Source organism: Crinia signifera, chromosome 19 (genome assembly GCF_055691185.1).
Source record: "Crinia signifera chromosome 19, ASM5569118v1, whole genome shotgun sequence".
NCBI lineage: Eukaryota > Metazoa > Chordata > Amphibia > Anura > Myobatrachidae > Crinia > Crinia signifera.
Window position 1 is genome coordinate 108,345,747 of NC_139226.1, and position 16,754 is coordinate 108,362,500.

The 16,754-nt window shown below is 48.3% G+C and overlaps 1 protein-coding gene across 1 annotated transcript in view; it reads left to right on the plus strand.

Annotated features, from left to right (window-relative positions):
• TMPRSS13 (transmembrane serine protease 13) overlaps positions 1-10,013 on the plus strand; it is a 53,174-nt gene extending 43,161 nt beyond the window's left edge. The window contains exons 9-12 of the mRNA XM_083161548.1: positions 2,396-2,494; positions 4,292-4,434; positions 6,987-7,139; positions 9,368-10,013. Of these exons, the coding sequence (XP_083017674.1) occupies positions 2,396-2,494; positions 4,292-4,434; positions 6,987-7,139; positions 9,368-9,385 (413 nt within the window). The 3' untranslated portion in view covers positions 9,386-10,013. The remainder of the gene's footprint in view (positions 1-2,395; positions 2,495-4,291; positions 4,435-6,986; positions 7,140-9,367) is intronic.
• The last annotated feature ends 6,741 nt before the right edge of the window (positions 10,014-16,754 follow it).

Genomic DNA, 16,754 nt, shown 5'->3' on the forward strand with positions numbered 1-16,754 from the left:
TTAACTCAGGCATGTCTATCTTTAGTCAATGGGCAGTATTCAATGAGGCTGATTTGCCATGTTCTACGGCGAATGTGTGCTATTTTCATGCCCTAAGGCAGGGCTGGGCAACACCGGCCCTCCAGATGTTAATGAACTACACATCCCTGGATGCTTTGCATTAGTTTTGCTATGTGGCCATGCTGAAACTGATGCAAGGCATGCTGGGATGTGTAGTTCATTCGCCGTGAATATATCCAATGATCAGATGGCGAATTGCTTTCGAAGTGATTTTCGTCGTGTGTCACCGTGTAGCAATCGCCATCTTTTTATGGTGAACTTACAGCACATGAACATATATTTAATAAAAAAAAAAATTACACATAACAGCCAGCAGGGGGCCGAGAGCCGCTCATTAGATATTTATATATTCACTGCTCCCGATCATTATATATGCACGATCGGGAGCAGTGCAAGTGGCTTGTGCTGCCTGGGTCCCGGGGAGCCCTCCTCCCCCCCCCCCCCCCCACATACATTCTGGGGAAGGCAGGGAGACTTCCATCTCCCTGCCTGCCGCCGTCCCCCGGCTCTCTGCGGCATGCGCCGCAGGGGTTAAGAATCGCTGTCAGGGGCAGCGAGCCCCTGCGGCATTGAATACTGTTACAGCGGCATTGAATACTGTGAATACCGGAACACGGCAACTGTGCAGCGAATCCTAAACAGGATTCGCTGCACATGGCGAGTATTCACATTGAATACTGCCCAATGTCTAACTAATGCATGTCTAACTTTTGTTAATGTCTAACTAATACATGTGTAATTTTTGACAATGTATAACTAATGCATGTCGAACTTATGCTAATGTCTAACCAATCCATGTCTAATTTTTGTTAATGTCTAACTAATGCATGTCCACCTTCTGTCAGTCGATGTCTAAGTAATGCATGTATAACTGTTGTCAAAGTCTAACTAATGTACAGTATGTCTAACTTTTGTCAATGTCTAACAAATGCATGTCTAACTTTATCAATGTCTAACTAATGCATGTCTAATTTTTGTCAATGTCTAACTAATGCATGTCTAACTTTTGTTAATGTCTAACTAATGCATGTCTAATGTTTGGTGTGAACCTATTGACTGTCTTACTAGATATTGTCTGTCAGATATCTGGAACCCATTTTTATGGTGGTTTCTGCAGTTCTACTGCTGCAGACGCGGGACTCGAGTCCAGAGGGTATTTTTTGAATGAATGTGTTCAGAATGTGCGGGCGTTCCATCCATGGTACGCAGGGGCACATCTGCTCTGCACACACTGCATCCATTAAAGATACACCATTGAGTATAATAAACCTTTGGTGATAGAACAAATTACTCCCACCAATTGTGTACTCCTAGAATGTGTGTAATGAACACTGTGCTATGGATGCTTTGTGTAATTTTTTGCAGTACTGTAAATAATAGTTCCTCTCCAACCCCCCCCCTCCCCTCCCTCCCCCCCCCCCCCCCCCCCCCCCCTCCCTACTTTTTTTGTCAATTTCTGGAGGTTCACCTCTACCACGTTATTTATTTTTTTGCTATTTTAGGATTATTGTACGTATTATAGTATAGTATAATGTTTAATTAGTGAATTACTGAAACATAACACAATGAGGGCTAGATTTATTATAGCGGCGCTAAGAGCGAGGCGAAGCAGGAGGGGACAGTGACTAAGATCTTGCCGCCGAAGCAGGGGAGCATTAACTCCCCCACTCCAGCGATGCCTCCTCCAGCTGACAGCGCGTCAGTTAACACTGACGCGCTGTCTGCTTCTCCCCGGCCGGCTTGACTGCGCATGCGCGGGATCTCGCTACTCACGCGAGATCCTCAGTGCAGCTCAGAGCCAGCAGCAGGGACAGCGCTGTCCCTGCTGTAGGCATAGGGCATCACCGCCTGCAGCTGTCGAAGTCGATAGCTGCAGGCGGCGGACCGTTCATAAATTAGATATGCAGTATGCGCCCTGTACTAAAACTAGTAAATGCGCTATGACGCCGTCCCCCCACCGCCGCCCGTTACAGCACCCGCACAGCGGGTGTGATAGATCAGGGGAAGCGCTATCCCCTGCCATAAGGCACGGGGATAGCGCATATACCCCTGATCGTCAGATCATAAATCTACCCCAAAGAGCTTTGATTTAGGACAGTTTTATTTTTGTTAATCATTCATGTCTTTACAAAAGATGCAGTTCTTGATATATGCATGCAGTCTTCTTGATATGTATATTATCTTTTTAGAAAATGCAAAATAAAATAATAATGATGATGATGACATCATAAAACATGACATATTATTGTACAGTATTAAATCTGTAGACCCAACACATTGATTAGTATTGTATTATATGGTCACTTCCTCTTAATTCCATTGTCGTTGTCTTTAGGTACCATTCAGCCAGCCTGCCTTCCAATGACCAATCAAGACTTTACCACCAACACCAAATGTTGGATCACTGGATTCGGTAAAACTGTAGCCACTTCTGGTGAGTAATGGTTGGGGCAATAGTGAGCTGGGTTCAAAATCTATGAATTTTAGGGGCCTTTTTTTTTTTTACTACACAGTGATAAATGTAGTCATCTTGCCAAAAAAGTCTGCCTTGGTGATACTGCTCCACAGAGGTCATCATTACCCATGAAAGGAAAGACTTCTACAGACTCTGACCCGTGCAAAAATGTTTATACAGAAAGCATAGCCTGGTGTCTCATACTAACTTCCTCCTGCAGCCTAATCCTAACCCTAACCTTCCCGATGCAGCCTAACTCTAACTTTACCCCACAGCTTAATCCTAACCTTCCCCACACAACCTAACCCTAACCTTCCCCCACAGGCTAACCCTAACTCTCCCCCACAGCCTAACCCTAACCTTCTCCCACAGCCTAACTCTAACCTTACCCCACAGCTTAATCCTAACCTTCCCCACACGGGTGCCGGACGGCTCCCCGACAGTCGGTACTCTGACGTCGGAATCCCGACTGCTCCCTCGTGGGGGTCCACGACCCCCATAGAGGGAGAATAAAATAGGTGGGGAGCACAGCTCGCCACCGTGCCCGCTGCGAGCCTGCAAGGGGCTTCATTGCGCTCCCCACGCTGTGCAGTCGGGATTCCGACGTCGGAGTACTGACTGTCGGAATCCCGACTGTCGGGGTATTATACCACCCCCCCACACACACACACACACAACCTAACCCTAACCTTCCCCCACAGGCTAACCCTAACTCTCTCCCACAGCCTAACCCTAACTCTCCCCCACAGCCTAACCCTAACCTTCCCCCACAACCTAACCCTAACTCTCCCCACAGCCTTTCTCTAACCTTCCCCCACAGCCTAAACCTAACCTTCCCCCACAGCCTAACCCTAAGCTTTCCCCACAGCCTAACTCTAACCTTCCCCCATGTACTAACCCTAACCTTCCCCCACAGCCTATCTTTAACCTTACCCCACAGCCTATCTCTAACCTTACCCCACAGCCTAAACCTAACCTTGCCCCCAGCCTAACCCTAACCTTCTCCCACAGCCTAACCCTAACTCTCCCCACAGCCTTTCTCTAACCTTCCCCCACAGCCTAAACCTACCCTTCCCCCACAGCCTAACCCTAACCTTTCCCCACAGCCTAACTCTAACCTTCCCCCATGTACTAACCCTAACCTTCCCCCACAGCCTATCTCTAACCTTACCCCACAGCCTATCTCTAACCTTACCCCACAGCCTAAACCTAACCTTGCCCCCAGCCTAACCCTAACCCCCCACAGCCTAACTCTATCCACCCTCAGCAACCTAACCCTAACCTTCCCCCTAGTGCCTAGTCCTTACCTTCTGCTGCAGCTTAACCCTAACTGTCAGCATTCAGAAATTTCAGATGTCAACATTGTGAATCTATAGATAGTTAAAGGATTTAGACCTAGTGCCTGTCGACAGCTTGAACATGTCAATGTTCTGATGTCGACATTGACTTGTCGACCTAATGAATGTCGACATGGTTGCTATTGACTATTCAACTTTCTACCCCCTGGTACACAAGAAGTGTATCCCTGGAATCATGCGTTGGTAGACTGTATGATAAAATGGCTGCTGCTCTGCCTCTATATGAACAAGAACCAAGTGTTTCCACTTACTTGTGATTATATTCCCCTGTATACTGACAAATAAGAAAATGAATCTCACTTATTTATGAAAAAATAATGATCTAATAGTCCAACAGGTGTTATCCCAAATATGATCAGGAAGGCGTTAATTTGTCCTGTTTAAAAATATAGATAGATTGTTTTTATTCTGATTTTAGAGGATGCATCCAAGGTATTGATGAAGGCAGAAGTGACCGTTATCAGCACTGCAGTCTGTAACAGTGATAGTATCTATAGCGGAGCCGTTACTGATAGAATGATGTGTGCCGGGGACTTGAAAGGAGGAACAGATACATGTCAGGTGAGTACTGCTTACAATACCAGTCAGCGACAGACTGGGCCGCCGAATCAGCCCTGGCATTTGTGCACGCGCACAACCTTTGTTGCGCACGTGCACACTCCGGGCACGCGTATGCACACATGCACCACACATGGGTGCACTGCCTCTCCTGTCTTGCAGGAGAGAGGGGAGTAGCAGCGTGTGATGCCCCCCTCTTTCCTGGATCTCAGAGGCGCACAGTACAGCGTCTCTCTCTCTGTGCACCAGTCAGGAGGCGGAGCCTCCACCTTACCAGAAAAAATCAGCCCAAGTAGCCATCGGCCCCTCTGGCATTTGCTAGAAGTGCCAGATGGGCAGTCTGGCCCTGCTACCAGTTCCCATACTCTCAATATATCCCTCCTGCTTTCTCGTGTTTTCACTCTTCATGCTTCTATGACACTGTGACCACACGCACATATCTTACAATTCGTGGTCAGCCATTAACTGGAACTAATGGTGCCCATACACTTGTGCGATCGGATGCAATGCATATTTAGTGCTTTTTTTCAGCACCCCTGTCGGTTGCCTTGGGTGCCGGACAGTTTCACAACAGTCGGGTACCCGACAGTCATTACCCCGTTGTCAGGATCCTGACAGGCAAAACCCTGACAGTCGGGGTCCCGACAGCCACCGGCTATTCTCCATCGTGGGGGTCCACAACCCCCATAGAAGGAGCATAGACTAGGTGGCAAGCGTAGCTCGCCACCATGCCCGCAGCGTGGCGAGCACAGCAAGCCCATAAGGGGCTTTGTTGAGCTTGCCCCGCTGTCTGAGTCAGGCCAGTCGGGATCCCGACATTGGGCTAATGACTGTCAGGATCATATACCACACCGGATTGCCATCGAGTGCTGGTAGAAGGCTGTCGGGGGTCAGTGCGGGTGACAGGAGCATTGGCATGCGGCGGTAGTCAGAAGTGGGCGGCAGAATTTGAAAAAATATTTCAAAACACTTGGTGGACCAATGATTGGCTGAGGGAGTACTCAACCAATCAGAGGCCTCACATTCAGGCGGCAGCTGATTGGCTGAGAGAGCTCTCTCAGCCAATCAGAGGGCAGCCCAGTCTTTCAAAATGTTATTTAAATTTCTGCCGCCCACCGCTGAACGCCAGCCCTCTTGCCGGCTGCTCCGCTACACCGTCGCCCGCCAGCCCTCCTGCCTTGGAAAGCCTCCATTTTTCTGTACTGTATATTGGGCAGCCGGGTAGAGCACTGGAAGCTTTCTGAGTTCTGGGCAGCTGAGCTGAACTCTTTCTATTATAGGCTGTGCAGTTATGCTGGACTGGTCAGAAAGCCATTGGCCTTTCTGGCATTTGCCGAAAGTGCCAGATGGCCAGTCCGATCCTGCATTAATGTTTCTACTTAGCAGAATCCTTCCTTTACAAGTCTCTTTTCAGCAAAAATAAGACATTCACCCAGTGGCGGTTCCTACCTCTTTCGGGGAGGGGGGGCTACCTCTGGCCGCAGGCACCTCCCTCCTAGTGTCAACGCCTCCGCCACTGTCACTTTCTTCACGTGATCGTCCCTGGCATACTGCACATGCGCATTTGCCGTTTTTGCCAGGCAGCTCGCAACAAGGCATCCCGGAGGGAGGGAACACCTCCCAATGGGACTGCCTTGGTGACTGGCAGGTCGGACTTCCAATAGGAAATCACTGCCAGTCACAGCGAAGCCAGAGCAGTCTCACAGACTGCATCTGGCTTCACTACAGTGGCAGATTTTACCTGGGGGGGGGGCTGCAGCCCATAGGTAATTTCATCACCCAACATTCTAACTGACAGTAATTTCTTTAAAAGTGATTCTTGTAGCTAAAATTTTAGGGAGTTCAATCTCCTGGGATTTTGGGATTAGACTGCACATGTGCAGTCTACTGCCGGGCAGCGTTTCAGCACCCACTGAGATGCTGCCCGGCTTCTCCCGTCCCCCGCCCACTACCACACCGTCCGCCTCAGAGCATCTCCTGCGCACTGTCCACATGGGATGCAGTCAATTTCCCAGCGGTCGGAATCCCGGCGTTCAGAATCCCGACGCTGGAATCCTGACCGCCGAAATCCCGAAACTTTCTCCCTCCGTGGGTGTCCACGATACCCATAGAGGGCGAATAAATTAGCGTGCCAAGCGTAGCGAGGCACCGGGCCTGCTGCGTGGCGAGCACAGCGAGCCCGCAAGGGGGGGGCGCTCCACGTCCCCCCCTTGTCGCGATTTCGGCGGTCAGGATTCTGAACGCCGGGATTCCGACCGCCGGGATTACATACCAAATCCGTCCACATTTTTCTTTTTAATTAAGGAAGTGAGTCCCGGGATCCTGGGAACCCCAGAATTCATTTCTATTTTAATCCTGAATCCCAGGATTCAAAAAATGCCCTGGGATTGGCATGTGCCAGCTGCCATATGATTGCTCTTTAGATACATAAAACCACAAATAACCTTTTCAGATCCTTCGACCCAAATGGGTATTTTTCACCAACCATCTTACCTGTATGAGGTAGCTAACTGTACCCTCTGCATAATCTTATATGGTCTGCAATTGTCATGCAGGGGGACAGCGGAGGACCACTGGTGTGCTTAAAGGATAATCGCTGGTATTTGGCTGGAGTGACAAGCTGGGGCGCTGGATGTGGGCAAGCCAATAAACCTGGAGTGTACTCCCGTGTTTCCGCACTCTTACCGTGGATTTACAAACACCTGGAGGTAAGACTATGGCTGAAACCCACTACAAGTATTAGGGGTCTATGCAGTAAACTTAAAATAAGGCTTCTTTTCAGCCAGAGAAAGCCTAATACATTGCATCCTTGTCCCCCTGACATCGCCCGCTGAATGCCTGTACACCCCCCTCATACGCCACGTACGTTTGCACAGGCTGCGAATGGATGTTTAACATAAATGGGGAACACCCACATCATTTGATGGTCGCCATCCATCGCATGATATGGAAGGTGCCCGCATATCTCAGGTAACCTTATTTGAATTCACACTCCAGAGGAGGTGGGCTGGCAGCTGACATCCGGTGATGCCACCTGCCCACCCATGGCACACACGTCACAGGGTGATTTTCATGGGAGCGCCCAGCATTTTGATGGGAACGCCCATGAAACGCTGGGCGTTCACATGGGCGTGACTACCTGCCGCCACCCCCTTGCCCACAGTGTTGGGTGCGTGTGCCCAGCAAACACCCTGTTCCCCATGGACGCATGCGCACTGCATCTGCACATGCACAGAAAGGCATCTGGCATGCACAGACGCACATCAGTTCCCCGTACAAACTTGCGGGGATACGAAGCGACCAGAATAAGGGCCAATATATAGCTGAAAAAGCTGAAACATCTCCCAAAAACATAACACAGTCCTTACGGGCCAAAGGATTGTGGTGTCAGAATCAGAAAGTGAGAGATTTTTCCTATTTTTTTTAAAGCGGCAATCAGTTACATGGCAAAGACACCCTGGGTTTTTCCAGTGTAACTGATTTCCACTTTAAAAAAGTGGGAAAGCTCTCCCAAAATCTTTCACTTTGTGATTCTTACACCCTATTCCATTTGGCCCCTTATGTCTGATTCCACGGGGGAGCACCGCGAGATCTCCAGCGCAGCCCAAGCCAGAAGCATGGCTAGCGTTGTCCCCACAGTGGGGGATAGGACAACGCTAGCCCTGAGCTGGGGAAGCGGCCTGGGCGAATTAACGCCTGAAGGTTGTTAGTACATCGCTCCGGCCGCTAATCACTGGGGGGGGGGGTTTGCAGGGGACAGCCCCGCCGAGCGTAAATCAGCGGGCTGTCACTAGCGCACCTAACATGCGCTAGTGATACATTAGAATTAATGTAATCCCCCCCAGTTAACCAGCGTTAAGTGCATTTCTGCACTTAACGCTGGTTCATACATCTGCCCGATTGGCCCTTATTCTGATCTGATCGCAGTACAAATTTGTTTGGAAAATGGGCAAAACCATATGCACTGCAGGTAGGGCAGATGAAACATGTGCCGAGAGAGTTAAAATTGGGTGGGGTGTGTTGAAACTGAAATCTAAATTGCAGTGTAAAAATAATGCAGTCAGTATTTACCCTGCACAGAAACAAAAATAACTCGCCCAAATCTAACTCTCTCTGCACGTTAGATCTGCCTCACTTGCAGTTTACATGGTTTTGCTAATTTTCCAAACAAATTTGTACTGCGATCAGATCTGAATAAAGGCCAAAGTGGAGTTAAGGTAAAAGGAGATAAAGCACCAGTCAACAAACTCCTAACTGTCATTTTCTAAATGAGGGGTAGATTTATTAAGCTCGGTGAAGTGATAAAGTATCTGGTTTTTATCAGCTCCTACCTGTCATTTTTCAAACCAAGCCTGTAACTTTACAGTTAGGAGCTGATTGGCCAGTGATAAAAAACAGACATTTTATGACTTCACCGAGCTTAATAAATCTACCCCGCACTGGCTGGTTCTTTATCTCCTTTTACCTTATCTCTACTTTATCTTTTTCCCAGGCTTAATATATCTGCCCCATTGGTTGAAATCATACTTATCTACCCTCCCGGAATGGCCAGTAGTGTTCAGATAATTGGGCCCCACGGCATTCTGGGCTCTTTTATGAGGGGCTAGAATTATGCAAATTGCATCATTTAGTACCATGCCCTCCCCCAAGAGCCGCGAATCACTGCATTTACGTGAATGGAGGCGGGGCTTAATGATGGCTAGGTTCTCCCCCTGGAAAAGCTGCAAAGAGTCCCCTCTCCAGGCTCACTTAGGTAAGTATGGTAGAAATGCACAATCCCAAATAATGTGTTAAAAAGGTGCAAAAGGCATCTTGCTGATGACCTAAGGTAAATTTGTTTGTGGGCCACAGAGTGATAGAAGGGTTATATCTGTTGATATATTTTTTTAATTTCTCACTGGTGATTTTTATTTATTCATTTTAATTTTTTTTACAGATGGATAGAAACCTATGACCTCTACTCCGAGTATTGGGAGTACCCGGAGGAACTCATTTGCAAAATAAGAATGGGGGGTTATTTATCAATAAAAATGGACAAGAAATGGAATTAATACAGTATACTGTACTGTACTGTATAATGCTTCAACACGTTATTGCTCCATTTGTTATGGCAGTAATATAAAATATACTGTAAACCCAACAACAGCTCAAATCTGGTTATCAAAGGTCATCCAAGAGCCTTCTGGGAACATGACCCCTCTGGTGTCTTGCCAAAGAAAGAGTTTAATTGTGAAGACTTTCAAAGGCGCTCTTACCTGGGACAATATCAGGTAAAAAGCCGGACCTGCGTGACCCCGAGTATCGCCACATTAAACACAATGAGCGAGGCCATGGTGCAAGGAAGACTGCACTATTGTCAAGACAAGTATATTGTTTCAGTTTTTAGAACAAAAAAGGAATTTAATAAAATCTCATGAAGCCTCTATTAACCCCTTTACTGCTAAATTGCCAAATTGCTGCTTATTGCTATGCACTTGTGCAGATTCACCTACATCTGCATACTGTATTTTAAGATTTAGAACAAAGCAATTCTGTTTCGAGCGGATAATGTATTTATAAAATAATATGCAAAATGTGTCATGTTTAGGATGATTTATGAAGGTAATAATACCATGTGAAAAGTAATTTATTAAATGAATGTGATTATGTTCTACTGTACATGCTGTATAATTACAAATATAAATATAGCAATAAACATATTTTTCTTTTGATATGTTGGACGACATGGTGAAAAGGTTGATATGAAAAAGGTTGACATTCTTTCTTTTTTTAACAAAATTTTGAGCTGACGTGTTGACTGCGACACGTCGTGGAGGGAGAATATAATAGAGAAGAAAAGAAAAAAATGACAGCGCTGATCCAATATATTCTTATTCCCCAAAAAAGCTGCTGAGGGAGTACTCCACCCCTTATTTTAGACAAAACAAAACAGGAAAGAAAAACAGCGCTGATTTGGAAATATAATTTAAAATAATTTACTTTTATATAAAAAAAAAAAAAGCATGAATACAATATTTAAAATTCAGAAATTTCACAGGCCGGTGGTTACAATACATAAAATGTATATATTTAAAGGAAACTACACATATACACTTCCCAATGATTACTGCTTTTAGTGTTTAGTTAGTAAGGCAGACAGCATGTTAGTTCTCCGTATATATAACTGTTAGTATGTCCATAAATTGGAGTATAAAATAAACAATCCTTTTTTAGCTCTCTCACAGCTAATTATACAGTTTTGAATGTGGTTAGTGGAACAGTCATCAATCGATATTAGTATTTGATGATTAGTATAGGATTAGTATAGGTAGACAGTCAATGGGTTAGTGCACTAATATGGATCACACTTGCCAATCTTAAGCTGGGTACACATATGTACAATTTCCTTTTTCTTGCGACCGTTCGATCGACCGAATACACGTTCGGCCGTCCAAAACATACGACCGTTCTGCGCGTACACATATGTACAATTTTACTTGCGACGTCCGATGTACTCCCGTCCAAACAATCGCAAGAAGAAGTATATGAGAGACCCTGTAACCCTTTGCCTGCTGTTTTAACTAATGTGTATATAATGTATATATGTTGAGCAGTGGCTCAACACTTTAGACGCATCCCTTTAAGACATTAATCAATGTTGAAGTTTTAATAGAGTGGGCTGGAAGCTCTTTTCAGGGCACCAGCTTCACACTATTAAAACTTCAACATTGATTAATGTCTTAAAGTGATGCGTCTGAAGTGTTGGGCAGTGAGGCATTATACACACATTAGTTAAAACAGCAGGCAAAGGGTTACAGGGTCTCTCATAATGCAGCATACCACCGTGCTTTGTCAAACTGTCAAGCATATCGATCGAAGGTGCGTACACACTTCACTTTTGTTCCGATATGGAGCCGTCCTGTCGGATGAAATATTAAGCAGCAAAGAACCTTCGACCGACCGACCGTGGACGGCCAAGAGCGTTTTTGGCCGTTTATCGGTCGCACAGCAGCAATTGGGACAGCGTACACACCTATACAATCGAACGGCCGTTTGCCCCCAGATTGGAAGAACGGCCCGACGATTGTATATATGTGTACCCAGCTTTAGTTTATGCTGCAGTGTTTGGTTTTGTCCAGACCACGGTGTCCCGGCTGCTGGCTCCCAGTGATAAACTTCCAGCCAAAAATGTAAGCAGCCCCACAGCCTAACCCTCTTCCTAGTGCCTAATGCTAACCTCCCCACAGCCTAACCCTCTTCCTAGTGCCTAATGCTAACCCCCCAACAGCCTAACCCTCCTCCTAGTGCCTAATGCTAACCCACCACAGCCTAACCCTCCTCCTCGTGCCTAATGCTAACCCCCAACAGCCTAACCCTCCTCCTAGTGCTTAATGCTAACCCCCCCCCCACAGCCTAACCCTCCTCCTCGTGCCTAATGCTAACACCCACAGCCTAACCCTCCTCCTAGTGCCTAATGCTAACCCCGCCACAGCCTAACCCTCCTCTTCGTGCTTAATGCTAATCCCCCACAGCCTAACCCTCCTCCTCGTGCCTAACGCCAACACCCCACAGCCTAACCCTCCTCCTAGTACCTAATGCTAACCCCCCACAGCCTAACCCTCCTCCTAGTGCCTAATGCTAGCCCCCACAGCCTACCCATCCTCCTAGTGCCTAATGCTAACCCCCCACAGCCTAACTCTCCTCCTAGTGCCTAATGCTAAACCCCCTCAGCCTAATCCTCCTCCTAGTGCCTAAAGCTAACTCCCTCCACAGCCTAACTCTCCTGCTAGTGCCTAATGCTAACCCCCCACAGCCTAACCCTCCTCCTAGTGCTTAATGCTAACCCCCCACAGAATAACCCTCCTCCTAGTGCCTAACACTAACCCCCAACAGCCTAACCCTCCTCCTAGTGCCTAACGCTATTGCCCCACAGCCTAACCCTCCTCCTAGTGCCTAATGCTGACCCCCACAGCCTAACCCTCCTCCTAGTGCCGCATGCTAACCCCCTCACAGCCTAACCATCCTCCTCATGCCTAATGTCAACCCTCTACAGCCTAACCCTCCTCCTAGTGCCTAATGCTAACCCCCACAGCCTAAACCTAACTCTCCTCCTAAAGCCTAATGCTAAAAAACCCCAGCCTAACCCTCCTCCTAGTGTCTAATGCTAACCACCCACAGCCTAACCTCCTCCTAGTGTCTAATGCTAACCACCCACAGCCTAACTCTCCTCCTAGTGCCTAACGCTAACCCCCCCCCAGCCTAACCCACCCTAGTGCCTAATGCTAACCACCCACAGCCTAACCCACCCTAGTGCCTAATGCTAACTACCCCCAGCCTAACCCTCCTCCTAGTGCCTAATGCTAATCCCCACAGCCAAACCCTCCTCCTAGTACTAACTACCCACAGCCTAACTCTCCTCCTAGTGCCTAACACTAACCCCCAACAGCCTAACCCTCCTCCTAGTGCCTAACGCTATTGCCCCACAGCCTAACCCTCCTCCTAGTGCCTAATGCTGACCCCCACAGCCTAACCCTCCTCCTAGTGCTGCATGCTAACCCCTTCACAGCCTAACCCTCCTCCTCGTGCCTAATGTCAACCCTCCACAGCCTTACCCTCCTCCTAGTGCCTACTGCTAACTCCCACAGCCTAAACCTAACTCTCCTCCTAAAGCCTAATGCTAAAACCCCACAGCCTAACCCTCCTCCTAGTGTCTAATGCTAACCACCTACAGCCTAACCTCCTCCTAGTGTCTAATGCTAACCACCCACAGCCTAACTCTCCTACTAGTGCCTAACGCTAACCCCCCACAGCCTAACCCACCCTAGTGCCTAATGCTAACCACCCACAGCCTAACCCACCCTAGTGCCTAATGCTAACTACCCCCAGCCTAACCCTCCTCCTAGTGCCTAATGCTAACCCCCACAGCCAAACCCTCCTCCTAGTACTAACTACCCACAGCCTAACTCTCCTCCTAGTGCCTAACACTAATTCTCTCCTAACTTCCCTCCCGCAGCTTAACCCTGTGGATGGGAGTCAGGATTCAGGAGAGCAGCAGACAGTCATAAACAGTATGACTTGAAAATGTATATTATAGAATAAATTAAGTTCTACTAAGTGTAAGCCCAATGTGGGGAGTGAGTCCAATTCATATTCCTGATCACACAGTGTATGATTAATGTCATTTAAATAGATTTGATACAACTCCAGTGATAGATAGATAGATAGATAGATAGATAGATAGATAGATAGATAGATAGATAGATAGATAGATAGATAGATAGATAGATAGATAGATAGATAGATAGATAGATATGGTAGCACTGGAGGGGAATCTAACCATATTGTTATTGAAACATATCATGCTGCTCTAGAGGGGGACTAAAATTGATCTTGCCTCTGGGCAACCGAGATGAAGTTACGCCACTGATAAAGGCTATGGTAACCCTGCAGAGGGCGGGAGAGATTAGGGCCCCTTCCCCTCTCAGACACCATGGGGCTCTTCCTCTATTACCATAATAAGCCAGGGATCTGAAACAACAGTCTTGTGCCCGCCCCTAGCCATTGGCCCGGGCAAATAAATACTCTTCGGGTTCATCTCATTCACACTTGTGCTGTGCCACCCGCATACCTCCCAACATGACCCTCTCCAGGAGGGACATAATGCTCTGTTTCTGGTCTTTCCTCTTAATTTATGATTACTATCACCTGTGGTGAAGCGCCTTTCTTATCAATTACCCTGTTTAAAACAGGTGATGGCAATCATAAATTAAGATGGAAGTCCAGAAACAGAGCATTCTGTCCCTCCTGGAGAGGGTCATGTTGGGAGGTATGCACCTGTCACATTTCTTACAGACACAGCAGACCTTCTACACAGGGCATCAGTACTTATTCATGTACAATACAAAATATCCTTCAGGCAAATGGTACATAAATAAATACTGATACCCTGTGTGCCCCAAGGCAATGCCTTTTCTCCTGGCACACGTGAAGAGTCTCTACTTTGGGATTGGGGCCCAAAGCATATTGTTGGACTACCACTCACTAGTTCCACCTCTGCTGCAATACATACTGTATATGTGACCGATACATATATAGTAAATAGAGAGAGAGATGTGGGAAAGACATATAACTGCGTTGGGGCCTTCCTGAGAGATTAGTACACATTGGGGCAGATGTATTATAGCGGCACTTATCGCGCCGCTATAATACTTCCTGCTTTGCCTCATTAGCGAGGCGAAGCAGGAAGGGACATCAACAAGATGTATTAACATCTTGTCTGCCGAAGCGGGGGGAGCGCTAACTCCCCCTCCGGCAATGTCCCCTCCTGGAGATAACGCATCAGTTTACACTGATGCACTGTCTCCTATCCCCCGGCCTGCTCGACTGGGCATGCGCGGGATCTCACTGCTCACGGGAGATCCCCAGCACAGCCCAGAGCTAACAGCAGAGACAGCGCTGTCCCTGCTGTTTAGATAGGGCTTAGCCAGCCTGCTGCTGGCAAAGCCAAAACTGGCAGCAGGCAGAACGGTCAGTGCCGATATGGACAGGGGCGCATAGCTTCTTGCATGGTGGAGAAGGGGTATCAGTGCACATAATGTGTGCTGATACCCCTTCTCCCCCATAACAACACTTCATACATCTGCCTCATTATCAGAGAGGCGACACTCCAACATTGATCAAAAATTATTTTAGTGCAAAACATATCCAGCATACATGAGAAATAGTTGTTTCATGGCACATACATCATAGGTGCCGATTTATGTTTTTGCTGGTGGGTGCTCAAGCCAAAAATATAGGGGAGTGGCTTCATGGCTGCTGGGAGTGGCGTTAGACCGGAGCTGCAGCTGTGAGCCTGTTACTATAGGAGTGTGCCGAGATGTGAGCTCCAGGTGAGGCTGGGCGGCAGCGGGGGTGTGTGTGTTGCCGGGTGCGGGTGTCGGTGCCCGGGCTACAGGCCACATTGTTTGATTTATTAATAGGCCGGCGGCTGGAGGGACTGAAATAGCAGCCAGGGGAGGGGAGACCCAAATGGACGTCATCAAGCGTTGGCTATAGCACGGGCGGGAGGCTTCCCTGGGATTCTCTGCATATTTACGGCAGAAGGGATTCCATATGCAGCGTGTGTATAAAGTCACCAGAGTCTGTCACCTTAATAAATAAGGGAACCGCTCACCTGGTGCTTCTGGAGAAGTAAGGATTGGGAAGGGGAGGGGTCAGCACAAGAAAGGGGAGGGGCCTGGCCTGGAGAGGGAAGGGTCATTAAATCGCCCCCCATAGAATAAAGGCCCCCATACATTAGGCCGACTTGTCCTAGGGACAAGTCGGACCCAATTTACCTGCGAGCCGCCCATTTTTACATGGGAAAAATCGCATGCGATTTATCCCATGTAAAAAAAACCCCGGGGAGCTGCAGGGCGGTGAGCAGTAGTGGGGGCGGGCAGCGGCAGTAGTGGGGACAAACGGTGGTGGGGGCAGCCAGCGGCGGTAGTGGGGGCGGGCAGCGGCGGCGGGGGGGCGTTTGCGGTGAGCGCAGTGTACTTACACATAGCAGCAGCGGCGGGGACGGGACGCGCAGTGGCGGCTATTATATTTTTAAAATACTTGTCAAATGACCGGCCGCTCTCTGATTGGCTGAGAGCTCTCCGGCCAATCAGAGAGCGGCCGGTCATTTGACAAGTCCCCGCCGCTGCTGCTATGTGTAAGTACACTGCGCTCACCGCACACGCCGCCCGTCCCCACCGCCGCTGGCCGCCCCCACCACCGCTGCCGCTGGCCGCCCCCACTACTCCCCCGGTGTCTGTATGCATATGCCTGTCAGGTGGCAGGCATATGCATACAGGGAGGTCGGACGTGATCGTATGTACAGACCGTCCGACCTCCCTGATCCGGTCCGATGCGCACGGGACCGCGCATCGGATCGGATCAAATGTCACATACCTTCGATTTTGGGCCGATTTCATCCGATTATCGGCACAAAGTGCCGAAATCGGATGAAATCGTCCCAAAGTCGCATAGTGTATGGGGGCCTTAAAAGTCCCAATCCGCCCCTGGCTCATGCCCTCAAGCACCCACAGAATCGGCACCTATGACATACATGCTTTTTTTTCAAGACAGTCATGTAGCAAAAAACAGGTATACAGTATACAGAGAGAGTAGTTGCGCTGCGTATATGTGACAGGCGCAGCGCACTGAGCGCAGCCAGTAGCAGCGGCAGCGCACAGCTGCAGAACCGGCAGAGCAGGGAGAGCGCCTCTCCAGCCCGACGCCTCACTGTTTGCAGTCTCTGCTGAGCGAACCTAAACACTTTATAACGGGAGACGCTTCCCTGGGAACACTACCATTGC